At 55.1% G+C, this 13,825-nt stretch overlaps 1 protein-coding gene across 3 annotated transcripts in view; it reads left to right on the top strand.

Moving 5' to 3' along the window:
- The first annotated feature begins 4,155 nt into the window (after nt 1-4,155).
- The window catches only part of PAX2 (paired box 2), an 80,020-nt gene continuing 70,350 nt past the window's right edge, over nt 4,156-13,825 (top strand). For 2 of the 3 annotated variants that reach the window (XM_032191613.1, XM_032191614.1), the window contains exons 1-3: nt 4,156-4,218; nt 7,956-8,124; nt 9,167-9,364. In XM_032191613.1, coding sequence (XP_032047504.1) covers nt 4,176-4,218; nt 7,956-8,124; nt 9,167-9,364 — 410 coding nt within the window. In that variant the 5' untranslated portion in view covers nt 4,156-4,175. The remainder of the gene's footprint in view (nt 4,219-7,955; nt 8,125-9,166; nt 9,365-13,825) is intronic. The other variant, XM_032191612.1, reaches the window with a different exon arrangement.

The raw sequence follows: 13,825 nt of genomic DNA, 5'->3' as shown, positions 1-13,825 counted from the left end.
GGCCCTGCCCGCCGCCACACGCCGGGCCGGTGGCATGGGGCCGCGGGTGCCCAGCGCCCGGTGCAGCCCCAGCAGTTTCTCTGCGGGCCCGGATTTCGCCCCTAAATTCCTCGTCCCGCCTTGCGATGCCGGCCTTCGCCCTCGGACGGGAGCCGGGCTCCCTTCCCCGGGTGGAGGCCGAGCAGGGAGGGAAAATGCTTCGGAGGGCTGGAGGCCTTGGGTGATGTGTGTTGGTGGCCGGGCTGGGCGAGAGGAGGCACGGGGAAGATTTGGGCTTCATCAGCTGGAGCGAGCCGGCTAACGAAGCAGACCGAAAGATGGCTATCGCCGAGACTCCCCCCAAAAGTTTATTTTTCTTGAAATTTCCGCAGAGAGGCGGGTGCCTCTTTTGAAGTGTAAATGTTTGTAGCTTGGGGGGGCTGGGTTAGGGAAGGGGGAGAGCCTCAGATCCTCTTTGAGAAAGAGGGAGAAGAAAAGAAAAGGAAAAGAGAAAATAAAAAGGGAAGAGAAAAGAAGAGAAAAGGAGATAGAAGAAAGAAGAAAAGAAAGAAAAGAAAAGAAAAGAAAAGAAAAGAAAAGAAAAGAAAAGAAAAGAAAAGAAAAGAAAAGAAAAGAAAAGAAAAGAAAAGAAAAGAAAAGAAAAGAAAAGGATAAAATGGAGACGGAAAGGCTCCCTGGAAGTGGGGCGGGAGGCAAGCAGCAGTGCTGCTGAAAGGGACCGGCTCCAGGAGCTGCCCGGGGCCGAGGCGCTGGCCTGGGCCTGGCGGCGGGGCCGGGGCGGGCAAGGGCTGCCCGGTGGGGTCGGGTGGTGACAGAGCGGTGCTGCCGGCTGGAAAGGGGCACCGGGTGATCCTGTGGCGAGGGAAGGGGGCAGCAAGCGGGGGGATTTTCCCTTCTATTTCCTTTTTTCTTTTCTTTTTTCTTTTCTTTTCTTTTCTTTTCTTTTCTTTTCTTTTCTTTTCTTTTCTTTTCTTTTCTTTTCTTCTATCTTCTCTCTTCTCTTCTCTTCTCTTCTCTTCTCTTCTCTTCTCTTCTCTTCTCTTCTCTTCTCTTCTCTTCTCTTCTCTTCTCTTCTCTTCTCTTCTCTTCTCTTCTCTTCTCTTCTCTTCCTCTTCTCTTCCTCTTCTCTTCTCTTCTCTCCCTGTCTCTTCTTCCTTTCCTCCACGAGAAACGCTCCCCACTTGCCCAGCTCGGCCCCGCGTACCCCAGCTCTCCCCGCACTGTGGGACCCCAGCCGCTCTTGGCCGCGCACTCCCGTTGTGCGTTTCTCCTCGAGTCTCTCACTCCCGCTTTTATCCTCACTGAGTCGGCGATGGGAAGCGATAAAGCGACGGCAAAAAAAAAAAAAAAATCTCGGGAAGAAATCCCCGAGCCGCCGGCCTGCCCCCCCACCCCGTCCCATCACAGGGCCGTTCCCCCCGGGAAGGACGGGAAGGCTCCGGGAGGCTGGGGCCAGCTCCCGAGGGTGGCGGTGACCGCCCGGGGGGCAGGCGGCGGCCGAGGAGAAGCGACCCGCTGCGGGCGGCGGAGGAGGGAAGGGGCACCCCGCCGGGGAGCGGGGCAGCCCCCGCCGTGCCCGCGGCCGGCCGGCAGGTGCGGGCCCGGGGCCGGCCCCGCCGCCGCCGCCGAAGTTTCCCCGGGGCCGCCAAGCGACCGGCGGGCGCCATCTGCAGGCGGCGGCGCCGAGCGGCGCTGCCCCGCACCTGCGCCCGGCCCGGCCCGGCCCTGCCCTCCGCCACCGGGGCCGGGGGGCGGCAGGGGAGGGGAAAGGACGAGACGGGAAGGGAAGAGGGGGGAGGGCCCGAGCCGGTGTTGGGGGCAGGGCCGGGCCGGGCCGGGCTCACAGCGGCACCCCCGGGCTGTGCGGGGCTCCCGGCGGCCGCTCCCCGCGCCGGTGCCCGGCACCCCGCCGCCGCTGCGCCGCCCCGGGGTCGGGGCCCCGTGCCCGTGCCCGTGCCCGTGCCGGTGCCCGTCCCGGGGGGGCTCTCCCGGCCCCAGCCGGCTCGGTCCTGGTCCCGGTCCCGGTCCCGTGCCTGGGTCCGTGCGGCCCCGCCGCGTCCCCGCGCAGCGCAGCGCGGGGCAGGGAGGAGACCGCTGCCTCCCTCCCGCACGGGGAACCGCAGCCACTGTCAAACATTTATTTTTTTCTCAAATCAGCCTTTTTTTTTTTTTTTTTTTTTCACGCGAGGGAAAGAGAGACGGGAGTGGGGGGAGAGAAAGATAAAACATCAGCTGAAGTGCCAAAATGATTTATGAGACAGTGGAAAATATTTCATAAAGATCTCTCGGAGATTCCTTACTTAAACCGTTTAGAAAACAAAGGGACTGTTTCGTGGCAGATAAGCGGAGGGATGGGGAAGGAGGAAGGAGGAAAAGAGAAGAAGAAAGCGTATTTCAGGTGATGATAAAGTCGCAGCCTGAAAACCAGAATTCAGCCCACAGCAATTTCTACCTTCCCCTTCCAACTCTGGTTATCAGCCTAAGAAGGCGTTTCCTCCTTGCTCTCTGTTGCTTGCTGGGTCAAAGGCACGTCTTTTTTAGCTGCAGATCGGCTAGTGAAATAATTCTTAGATTCTCTAGCATAAGAAAAAATAAGGAAAGAAAAGAAAAAAAAAAAAATCAGACATCTGGAGAGTGGGAGGTTGAATTTGCTTTTATTTTCCCAAACGCACACGAGGAAACTTTGCAATAACAGCAATGGGCCCAATCTATTGGTTCAAATATGTGCAAAGAGGTCTTTCCTTCTTTTCTCTTTCCTTGTTTTCTTTTTCTTTCTTTCTTTCTTTCTTTCTTTCTCTCTTTCTCTCTTTCTCTCTTTCTCTCTTTCTCTTTCTCTCTTTCTCTCTCTTTCTTTCTCTATTTCTCTTTCTCTATTTCGTTCTTTTTCTTTCTCTTTCCGTTCTCTTTCTTTCTCTTTCTTTCCTTCTTCCTTCTTCTTCTTTCCTTGTCTTTCTTCCTTCCTTTTCTTTGTCTTTCCGTCTTTCCCTTTCTCTCCTTTCTTTCTTCCCTTCTCTCCTTCTCCCCTTCCTTCTCTCTTCCCCCTCTTCTCCTCTCCCTCCGGCCCTTCCCTCTCCCCTTCTCCCTTCCCTCCCCTCTTTCCCCACCGCCCCAGCCTCTCCCCAGGGCAGCCCCGCCGCGCACCCGCTCCCCCCGCTCCGCCTCAGCCCGAGCCAAGTCCCCGGCGGAGCGGAGCGGAGCGGGCAGCCGGCGGCTCGGAGCGGCGGGAGGCGCCGGGACCCTCCCGGGCCGGGCCGGGAGCACCGCGGTGCCTGCTGCCGGCCGTGCCCCGCCGCCCGCTCCGCGTCCTCCCGGGCCCTCCGGCGCCGGCCGGGCCGCCCCCGCCGCCCTCGTCCCGGAGGCGGCGGCGGCCCCCCCCGCGCCGGAGCGGCGGCCCGGCCCTCCTCGCCGCGCTCGGCTCGGCGCGCTGGCGAATCAGAGAGTGTCGGAATCTATTGCCTTTGTCTGACAAGTCATCCATCTCCGGGGAGGCGGGCGGGGGGCTGAGGGCGCTGCGGCTTTTAGAGAGACACACACCGGGAGAGGAGGCTCCAGTCTCCGGCCCCGGCTCCTCGCAAGCACTTCCCACCTCGGGCGAAAAGTCCGCCGGGCGCCCGGATCCTCCGCCCGGCCGACACGAGGGGGGCGCGCCGGCCGCCGCCGCTCGCGGCTTTCCCGGGGATTGCTACTCCGCTTTGAACTTCCATCGGCTAGCCCCGGACCCGGGGAGGAAGAGGAGGAGGAGGAAGAGGAGGAGGAGGAGGGAGAGCCGCGTCCTCCCGCGCCTTCGGCCGCCTCGCCCCGGCCCCCCTCCCCGCCGCCGGGGATGCTCGGGCCCCCCCAGCCATGACAGCCGCCTGCCCCCCGGCGCCGCCAGCCCCCCGCTCCCTCGGACTCTGCTGACTCGGCCGCCCCGGCCCCCGGCGCAGCCCTCCCGGCCCGGAAAGTTCTTCGCTCCCCGCTCCCCGGGCAGGGGGGCAGCGCGCCCCGCCGCTCCCCTCTCTCCTCTCCCTCTGTGTCCTTTTTGGTTTGCTTTTTTAAAATTTGTTTTGGTTCGTTTCGTTTTTGTTTTTTTTTTTTTTCCCCTCTTATTTTTTTTTCTCCCCTAAGTCTTGAAGTTGAGTTTTAGAGGCGACACGGCGGCTTCAGCCGATTTCTTCCCCTTCCTTTGCCTCCCCATGGATATGCACTGCAAGGCAGACCCCTTCTCAGCAATGCACCGTGAGTACTGGAGCCCGGCTCCTTCCGCCGCTCTGTCCTCCTCATCCCTCCATCCCTCCTTCCCCGGCCGTTCCTCCCCCCCGTTCCTCCTCCGGCTCCATCCCCGCACCGCCCGGGGGGCGACACCGGGCACCGGCACCCGGCGGAGGGCGCGGGGCCGGGCCCGGGCCCGGGCTGCGAGCGAGCCCCGAGCAGAGCCCGCAGGGGCAGTGCCCGAGCCGCCCCTCGGAGGACGAGGCTTTGCCCCGGCTCCTGCCAGCTCCCGGCTCCGACCCTTTCGATTTCCCCGGCCCCGCGGGCCGAGGGCTTCCCGCAATCCTACGTGTGTGCGAGCTGACAATTTGCCCCGCCGCCGGCCGGGATTTGCTCTCGTTTCGGGTTTCGGCGGCGGAGAGGGGGGCCGGCACTTTCGGATGAACGGCGGGGTCGGTCCGGGCTGCCCCGGGCTCCGCTCCGGCCGGGCTCGCTTCAAGCCTGGACTGCGGGAAAAATAGGGCAGCGGCGGGGCCGGGAAATCGGGCGTTTTCCGAGCTCCCCGAGAAGTCACGGTCCCTCCCGGGTTATTTAGCAGCTCCTCGGCGTGCGTTTAAAATGCATTCCTGGCGCCCAGGGAAGTGGCTTCGTGATGTATTTTCACTTTAGAAAACCTTTCTTCCCAAAAAGGGGGACGAAGGAAGGCGAGAAGGCAGAGTAGCGATGAATTTTCAGGGATTTTAATTTCACCGCACGGAGGGAAAATAATTTCGAGCTTTAAATTAAAGAGCACATAGGAATATAGAGCCGAGCCTGGGACCGTCTCGAGTCAGGAAATGAATAATTAAGAGCAATTTGTAACTTTTGACACCGAAACTTTTGAGGACACGCCCTGCCCGCTGCATAAAAACAAACCGAAAAGGTCTAAAATCGAAATGTTTGCGGTTTAAAAAATGACGATTTTGCCAGGAGAAAGAAGGCGCAGAGATAGAAAGCTACCATCAGATCCCCAAACGTGGATGTAGGTAACTGCCTTCCTGCTCGGAAATTAATGCTTTCCAGCAGACACCGCTTAAAATTTAGGATTTAATTTTCGAGGACCTCTAACAGAAAACGGCCCCCGCGTTAGGCATTATTTTCAGTTCTCTCGGGCGCGACCTTCCCTCGGAAGTGATGGCAGTAATTCTGCCTTCGGTACGCGCTGGAATATGCAGGCAGCCGAGAGAGGCATCTCGCCACCGAGACGCTCATTTCTGCAAACTCCACCGAGATTCGGCAACAATTTCGGCTTCCGAATAATCCTACTAATACTAATCGGCATTCGATTTGTTCCCCAAAATGCATTTCTAGCTGGGCAGACCTAGATATTGGCAAGCAATTAAAATACGCTCGGGCGCGGGCTCCCGGTGCAGGCGCGCACAGGCAGCAAACGCGATGGGTAGGAAAGCAGCTCGGCTGCTCGGGCAGATGCACACACACAGCCCGGCACCCTCACGAGGATAAATGCCCCAAAACATCCCCCTGCTCGTACGGAAATAACCTTAGGAAAGGACCGTGTGGAGCAAACCCAACTCTCGTGAAAAAAAAAAAAAAAATACCTGGGGTGCGATAATTTAAATTATTAATTTTTAATCTTTTTTTTTTTTGCATCTGTTGCCTTTTAATACTTTGTAATGCGAGTTATAAAAGGTGCTCTGAATTATTTATCGCGGAGTTGCCGAAGAAATTGCTGTCTTGTAACTTTAGAGGCAACATGTGCAGAGGGGGCTCTGCACAAACGAAGAAAACACAGAGCAACACGCACCCGCAGGTTTTGGTGGAGGAAGACAACCGTGCCCCCTCCCCTCCGAAGCCCTAAATATCTTTTACGAATGAGCAACAAAAGAGAGCAGCGACACCTCAGCTCCTCGGGCAAGGGGAAGGGACGGGAGCCCCTGGCTCGGTGGCAGGGAGGTGGGGGTGATCCTGACCGGGGAGGGGGGAGATGGAAAAAACTCTATTTGTGCGAAAGGACTTGGATCGATCGCAGGGCAATGAGAGTTTCCACTAAGTTCAGAGCCAATAAGTCAGTGTCAAAAGCAGGGGAGGAAAAAAAAATAGGAAAGAAAGAAAAAAAAAAAACCCTCAGCGAAAATACAAACAGATCATTTTTCAGCAAACCGCGCGACGAACTAAGATCTCTCCGCGGGGAAGGAGGCTGGGGCTGTGCGAGAGGCCGGCTCGGAGGCGGCGTGCTCTGCACAGCTCTATCTCCGCCTGCCAGCCGCCGGGGAGCGGGCACCGAGCGAGCGGGGCCGCACCCGCAGCGGTTCCCGCACCGGCAGCGGGCGGCGGCTCCGGTGCGCGGCGCCCAGCTCCGCCGGGCTTTCCCCCTGCCCGCACCCCGCAGGTGCGCGCTCGGTTCCTCCTCCTCCCCGCCAAGTTGTTTCTCGAAAGGGAGAAGGGCGAATCGGAAAAAAAGCGCCCAAGCAGTCCCGGGTGGGAGAGAGCGTTTGTTGTTTTTTTTTGTTGTTGTTGTTTTGTTTTGTTTTGTTTTGTTTTTTTGCCTGGGAACGGAGAAATAGGGGAAAGCGGAGCAATTTAAATTCGCCCTGATTTAGATTTGCGCGGGGAAAAAAAAAAAAAAAGAAAAAAAAAGAAAAAAAAAAGAGAGAGAGAAAGAATAAAAAAATAAAACAAACAAACAAACAAGGAGCCGCGAGACCCTGTTAAGATTTTTTTTTCTTTTTTTTTTTTTCTACTGGCGGATTTTTCTTTTAAATACCGAAAGCTGACAGAAAGAGGGTCTGCCTGTAAACGAAGCCCGAGCGCGGGACACACGATATTTTCCTCCTCTCCCCTTCCATTTCTTCCTCCCTCTCCTTTTCCGTCCGAATCCACTCAACTCCCATCCCAAAATAACCGGAGACAAGGCGCTGTGGAGGGGACTTGCTGCGGGATGAGGGAGGGCGGGGTCGCGAGGAGCTGGAATTGACAATGTGCGAGAAAATCGCGGAAAGCGAACTCAAAGAGAGAGGAAAAGCGCAGGGGTAGAAAGCAGGGGGCTGCAGCGGGGGCTGCCCGGGGCCGCCGAGCAGCTGGGCTCCGGACCTGGGAGCGTTTCGCTTCCCAACTCCGAGAGGAGCCGCAGCCGGCACCGGCTCCGTCCTCGCCCCGCGACAATGGCCTCGGGCAGCCGCCGCTGCGGGCAGAGGTGCGGGCGGCCGGGGGCAGGCGGGGCGCGGGGGGTCCCCAGCTGGCTCGGGGAAATTCACGCTTCTTCCCCCTCTGTGCCATCTCCACCGCTCTTAGTCCTTTCTAATTATTTCTTTCTTCATCTTATTCTCACCCCGTTTTCCTTTCTTCCTTTTTCTTTCTTTCTTTCTTCCTTTTTCTTTCTTTCTTTCTTTCTTTCTTTCTTTCTTTCTTTCTTTCTTTCTCTTTCTTTCTTTTCTTTCTTTTCCTTTTCTTTCTCTCTCTCTCTCTCTCTCTTTCTTTCTCTTCCCTTCCTTCTTTCATTTCTTTCTCGTTTTCTTTCTTCTCCCTCTCTCTTTCCTCTCTTTCTCTCGTTCTCTTTCTCTCTCTTGTTCTTTCTTTCCCTCCCCGTCTCCTTTCCTTTTTCTGTCTCTCCCCCACGTCTCGACCCCCCCAGCCCCTCACCCGTCACCCCCAATCCATCTGTAGTGACGGGAGATTTTGCAGTCCGAGTGGCAAAGAACCCACGACTAACGGTGTGTTTCTGGTGTGCGTGGGTTGTTGTGTTTTTTTTCTTTCTCTTTCCCCAGCAGGGCACGGGGGTGTGAACCAGCTCGGGGGGGTGTTTGTGAACGGCAGGCCCCTACCTGACGTGGTGAGACAAAGGATAGTGGAGCTGGCTCACCAGGGGGTGCGACCCTGTGACATTTCCAGGCAGCTGCGGGTCAGCCACGGTTGTGTCAGCAAGATCCTGGGCAGGTAAGGAACGGACCGCGGCCGCTCCTTCCCCTCCCCTGGGGCGGCAGCGTGCCTCCGGGCGCCGCGCTGCGCCGCTCTGTGCCCCCCCGGCCCTCACCGCGGCGATGCCCGCTCCCTGCTGCCCACCGCCCCCTGCCCACCGCCCCCTGCCCGCCACCGCCCCCGTCACAGCGGCAGGACGCGCTGCCCCGCCGGCCGGGCGGCGTGCGGGAGCTGCGGGGAGGGATCGGTTCGCGAGAGAAGGGCCAGGGAGGGGGAGAAAAGAAAATAAAAGAAAAACACCACAGGAGAACGACCTCCTCCTCCCCACCCCCCAAAAAAAAATCAAAAAAAAAAAAAAAAAAAAAGCAACAACAACAAAAAGCCCATCTCACAACAATCCGTAGGCGGCCCTAGCAAATGCACGGTAAATAAACAAACAGCGGGGCAAACAGATAAATCTCCAGAAACAAAGATGCGGTGCGAAGCATCCCCGGCGGCCGCGCCGGCGGTGCCGGTGGGCGGGCTGCCTGCCGCCGCCGTGCCCTTCGCGAAGGACGTGCCAGGGCCGCCGGGGGGCCGGGAGCCCGCTGGGGAACCGCCAGCACGGCTCTGCACGGCTCTGCCCGGCTCTGCCCGCGGTCCCCGGCCCCTCCGAGGCCGCCCGACCCGGCCCCGGGGTCGGTGGGCTTGGCCCCGGCGGGCCGCAGCGCGGCGAGGCTTGCTGCTGCTCGGGCCCGAAAGAAGCGCCCTTGGGGAAGGCAGCAGGAGCGCAGCGCTCCCCCAAACACCAGCCAACACGCACCCAAAGGGAAAGGAAAAAAACTGGGGGGTGAGCACTGCACGGGAGCGGCGGCTGCCGCAGCCCGGTACAGCCCCGTAGAGTCCAGTACAACCCAGTACAGCCTGGTATAGCCCCTCGGTGCCCCCAGCGGCAGCCCAAAGGCGGGGGGCGGTTGCCGGGGGGAGGTCGCGGGGCCGCGGTCGCGCCGGGGCAGGGGGCTCTGGGGGCGGCGGGGGGCCCGGCCGGGCACTGACCGAGCGTCGTGCTCTGGCGCGGCAGGTATTACGAGACGGGGAGCATCAAGCCCGGAGTGATCGGCGGCTCCAAACCCAAAGTAGCGACCCCCAAAGTAGTGGATAAAATCGCCGAGTACAAGAGACAGAACCCGACCATGTTCGCCTGGGAGATCCGGGACAGACTACTGGCCGAGGGCATCTGCGACAACGACACGGTCCCCAGCGTCTCCTCCATAAACAGGTAAGGGCGAGCCTGCAGGCACCGGGACCGGGACCGGGAGCCGGCCGGGGCGCGGGGCTCGGTCTGTGTGCAAGCCCCGGGGGCGTCTGGACGGTTTTACCTCCGTGCCCCCGGGGGAGCCGCCAGCAGCCCCGCCAGGCGCCGAGGCTCCGAGCAGAAGCCAGCCCCTGCCCGCAGCCTCGGCCGCTGGAGGCTGTCCCCGGGCCGGGCTCCCCGCTCCGCGGCCGGGCGCTGGCGGGGTCTTCCCTTCTCCTCCTCCTCCCCCAGCCGCTGGGGAATGGCTTCTGTCGGTGGAGGGCCTCGGGGTGTGGGAAGGAACCGCACGATGGGCAAACAGTGGCAGATCGGGGGGGAAAGGCCGGTGATGCGGGTAGAGGAGCGTTAGCCCAGCGCGCATCCCGCGGGCTGTACAAACCCCGCACAGCCATCCGTCCACCCCAGGCTGCGGGTCCTCACACCTTGGTGACACGCAGGACACTGCCCCGCACACTGAGTCACCGCGCTGCCGCCGTGCGACGCGGCTGCACGCACCTCGCCCGCGCCCGCAGTACCTAGGAACACAGCAATGTTTGCCAAGGGTGCCTATGTAGGCACAAAGTACCGCACCAACAGAGTAAGAGTAAGAATCCGTGAAATTCTGCATGCAGTCCCAAATATACAGAGCTCCCCGTCCAAATAAATGTACACAGGCTGTGCGTAAATATGCAAGCAGACTTCTGCAGTGCCGGCATAGACAAAATCGCCCAAGTCAGTATATCGGTCCTCTTGATATACGGCAAGTTTAGCCAGATCTTTTTAATACCTGGTGTATTTATAGCAAGGGAAGCAAAAAAATAAACAGCAGGGAAAACACAGTGGTATTTTTTGTCTTGCGCTTTACATGGCAGATTTATCAAAATATGTCTAATAACTCAGGCTGTGTATTTCTAAATCTGGCATCCTATATAAATGGGTTTTAATATTTTGCAAATGATATGGAATTATCCCAAATCATCTTGAAAACAGCAGGTAGAATTAGCTGGTGGAATGTACCTTGGCTAAGGAAGATTCCCTCAGACACACTGTCTCTGTAATATACTGCTAGGCTACCCTAGGAAATTATCCCTGTGTGTGCCATCTGTATTAAAATGGTTATTAAGTTATGAACAGGGTAACATAATACTGATCGGCTAATTATACACCCTCCTAAAAAACCTCCAGGTCTCTGTTACTCTCGCAGTCAGGTACTGAAATAATAACAGTTTGACATTCAGACACCTTACAAAGGCAGCTGCGGAAGGACAGCCAGCTCTCCCTGGGAGGAATTAAGCTAGTGGTACACAAGTCCAGAGGAAGGGCTCCAGGGTCTTTGGAGGCATGGCAGACGTGGACCAGAGGATCGCAGAGGCTGGTGCTGGTGCAGGGGATGTCAGCATCCCCATGTCACCAAAGCCACAGCCCCATGCCTGCCGGCCCCGGCACCTTGCGGTGCCTCACGGTGTCCCGGGGAGAAGGCCGGGGACAGATTTTGCTTTCGGTTTTGCTACCAGTTTGCGTCGGGGCTTTGGGGGGTTCACACCTCAGTTTCCCCAGCCAGGGAATGAAGATTGAACCATCTCAGGATGTGGGAACAGATGTCAGCTGGATTGCGTTTATAAAATGCTTTGAGAAGGACAAGGGCTTTGTAACTGCTAAGTGTTATTGTATTAGAGAGGCTCAGCTGTGACCCACCATATTTGATTCTTACTGTGATGGCATTTGAGTGTGTATGCACCAAGGCGCAAGAACGTTTTGACTTCGTGCGATCAAAGCTTTCCCCGTTCATTTAAAAAATTTGGACCCAACTTCACATCGTTCACCTTTGTATGGGGCTCCGACAGCTGTGAGAAGTGAGCCCGTAACAAGACAGGTCGCACAACTTGCAGGTCTGTGCTAGGCAAGAGCAGGTCAGAGAACCGGGAAAAAATTGCAGCAGAATAGGAAACAGCGAGCGTCTGAGGGCCCGATCCTGCTGCCGCGGAAGGTAGTGCGAGCTCTGTCACTCCAGTGGCTTTGTGACTCCAGCTCACAAAACACGAGGAGAGGACTAAGCTCAGAATTCAAATACACATTTTTTTCACTCTTCCATTGTCCAAGTAAGCAGAGAATTAGGTAAATGCTTTGTAACAGCACGTTCCTTTGCATCCCCCTTACCTGCTGTACGATCACAGCCCAGAGTTCGTCCAACACTCCGGCTCTCTGAGCCACTTCAGATAGTTGACAATTTTAAAAACCAACCTGCTCGAAATATATTTTTTCTCAAAATGTGGGGTTTCCAAAGCAAAAATGTCAGTGGCCCAGTGTCCAGAACCATTAGAGCTATATCCATGAGCTGTTTAATATCTTGAGAATACAAACGGGCTCTTTACAGAAAAAGGTGGTTATCTAGGTCCCTAGATAGACCGTGAATACTGCACTTCAGAATGGAGATCTCTTTGTATACAGAAAACAAGTACTTCAGGTTATTACAAGATTTTCTGAAAATACATTAATTACATTTTATCTTCTTTCTTTCTGGGTACTAGCCTGGCATTAACAGCCTTTCAGGTGAAAGACTACAAAACAGTCCTATTACAATTCCACTTTTACAGTCTCCCTAAATCATTTTAAGAAAATTATTTTCCATTAATTATTTTTTGGTGATAGATGAATTATATGTGCCTACATTGCACTGATCTGTCAGTGTTGCACTGCCGATATCAGGATGCATTTGGGACGATGTGTAACTCAGTATTGAGACATATCAGAAAGCTGTTCATATCAAACTCATGCAGAAAAAGGCCAGATATGAACTACAGCAAAAAATATGTCTTAACGACCCCCTCAAGATTCAGAAAAAAAATACTCCTCTGCTGTGTGGTAGTTTTGCTTTAATTATGGTAAAAAATCTAGACAGTAAGCTAGTTAATAAGCAAACCACACCAGAACTGACAGGATCAAGACAGAGCAGTCATCTCTACACCGGGAGCTCTCCTGTTCCCTTTTCACACATTAGCTCCTCTACATGATGAACCCATTGTGTATACATGCTCACGTATATATATACATGTATCTGTGTAAACATGCACATACGAACGGTGCATGTAATTAAGAAGCTGGCAAGTGACAGAAGCTCGTAATTCTTTGGTAAGCAATTAATGCTTACGTCAAATCACTCAAGTACCTTACTTCCTAAGAGAACTTTTCCATCTATCGTATAACTACAAACAAGTTATCTTCGGTCACTCCGGTTAGAGTATTTCATCTGGATTCATATACGCCCTGCCGTAAACCTTGCGGGGGCCTCCTAACTACAAACTTGGCTGCAGACATTAATGAGAATTTTTGCTTTGTTTTGCAGCATGTACGGTCAGCCTAAGAATACAGGTTTCACGGGATAATAATCATCCCTGAAAAGTCTTTTAAATTAGACAATGTACCTTAGTGGGAACAGGACTGGCAGATCATGGGCATACATTCAGGGTTGTGCAGCAAGCAATGCAACAGACGTTGTAGTTTAAGCATCGTTTTCTGCCTCTCTAACGACGTGAATCCCTGACACCTACCTGCAATTTGTCCCTCTATTTCTGCTCTCCTGAGGCTGGGTTCAGGGCTAGGGACTCTCTGTTAGTCCTTATTCAAGGAACACGAAAGCCAAAGAATTATGAAGTTCAGTCAGCCTTCTGGATATGCTTTGGACCCTAGGTTACTAGGAGCAGATCTAGCTACTAAGTCATGGCAGAGAATAGAGTTTAGTGGATACGCTATCTTGGTCAAGCTGTTCGGTATTTTGTCAGTTTTCTCTTATGCACTGAGTAAACGTTAATTTTTAGTGTTATGTGATTGGTTTGGGGAGATATTTTTTTTACATTATCTGATAGTCGGCTAGTGATTCCTAGTTAAAGCCTCCAATAGTGACTGCTTTTTTAAAACACATACGGAAAGATACACACATTGATCCAGGTTATAATAACCAGTGAAATATACTTGTGCAATGAAATACTGAGCGTGTGGCCAATGTCAATGGCCATGGGCAGGCCCGTAGCTCGGAGCACAGCACAGCGCATTAGGAGATCAGCTTTCTCTTACCAGTTCTGCCGTCAGCTTTCTGGCTGATCTTGGTTGGGTCACATGGACTCCTTATGAGGCTGCTTTACCACCTGTAAAATGAAAATAACAGTATTTAGCTACCTTTGTAAAACACAGTGCGATCTTTCGTTAAAAAATCCCGTGCAGTTCAACACATTAAGAAGGAAAGGCTCGAAACTGGACCTGGGTTGTCTTACATCAGCCGAGGCTTTTGCCCACGCAAGGGAGTGAGAATTGAACAGAATCTCGGCTGAGGTAAACGTAACATCTCGAGACAAACAATCGAGTCTGGAACAAGGCAGGCATATTAGGGCATGTTCTGTGTCATATGCGGAAGAAATCAATGTTATGCAAACAGAGCTTTCTGAGTCACTC

Source organism: Aythya fuligula, chromosome 7 (genome assembly GCF_009819795.1).
Source record: "Aythya fuligula isolate bAytFul2 chromosome 7, bAytFul2.pri, whole genome shotgun sequence".
Taxonomy (NCBI): Eukaryota; Metazoa; Chordata; class Aves; order Anseriformes; family Anatidae; genus Aythya; species Aythya fuligula.
This window is presented reverse-complemented; position numbering and strand designations above follow the sequence as displayed.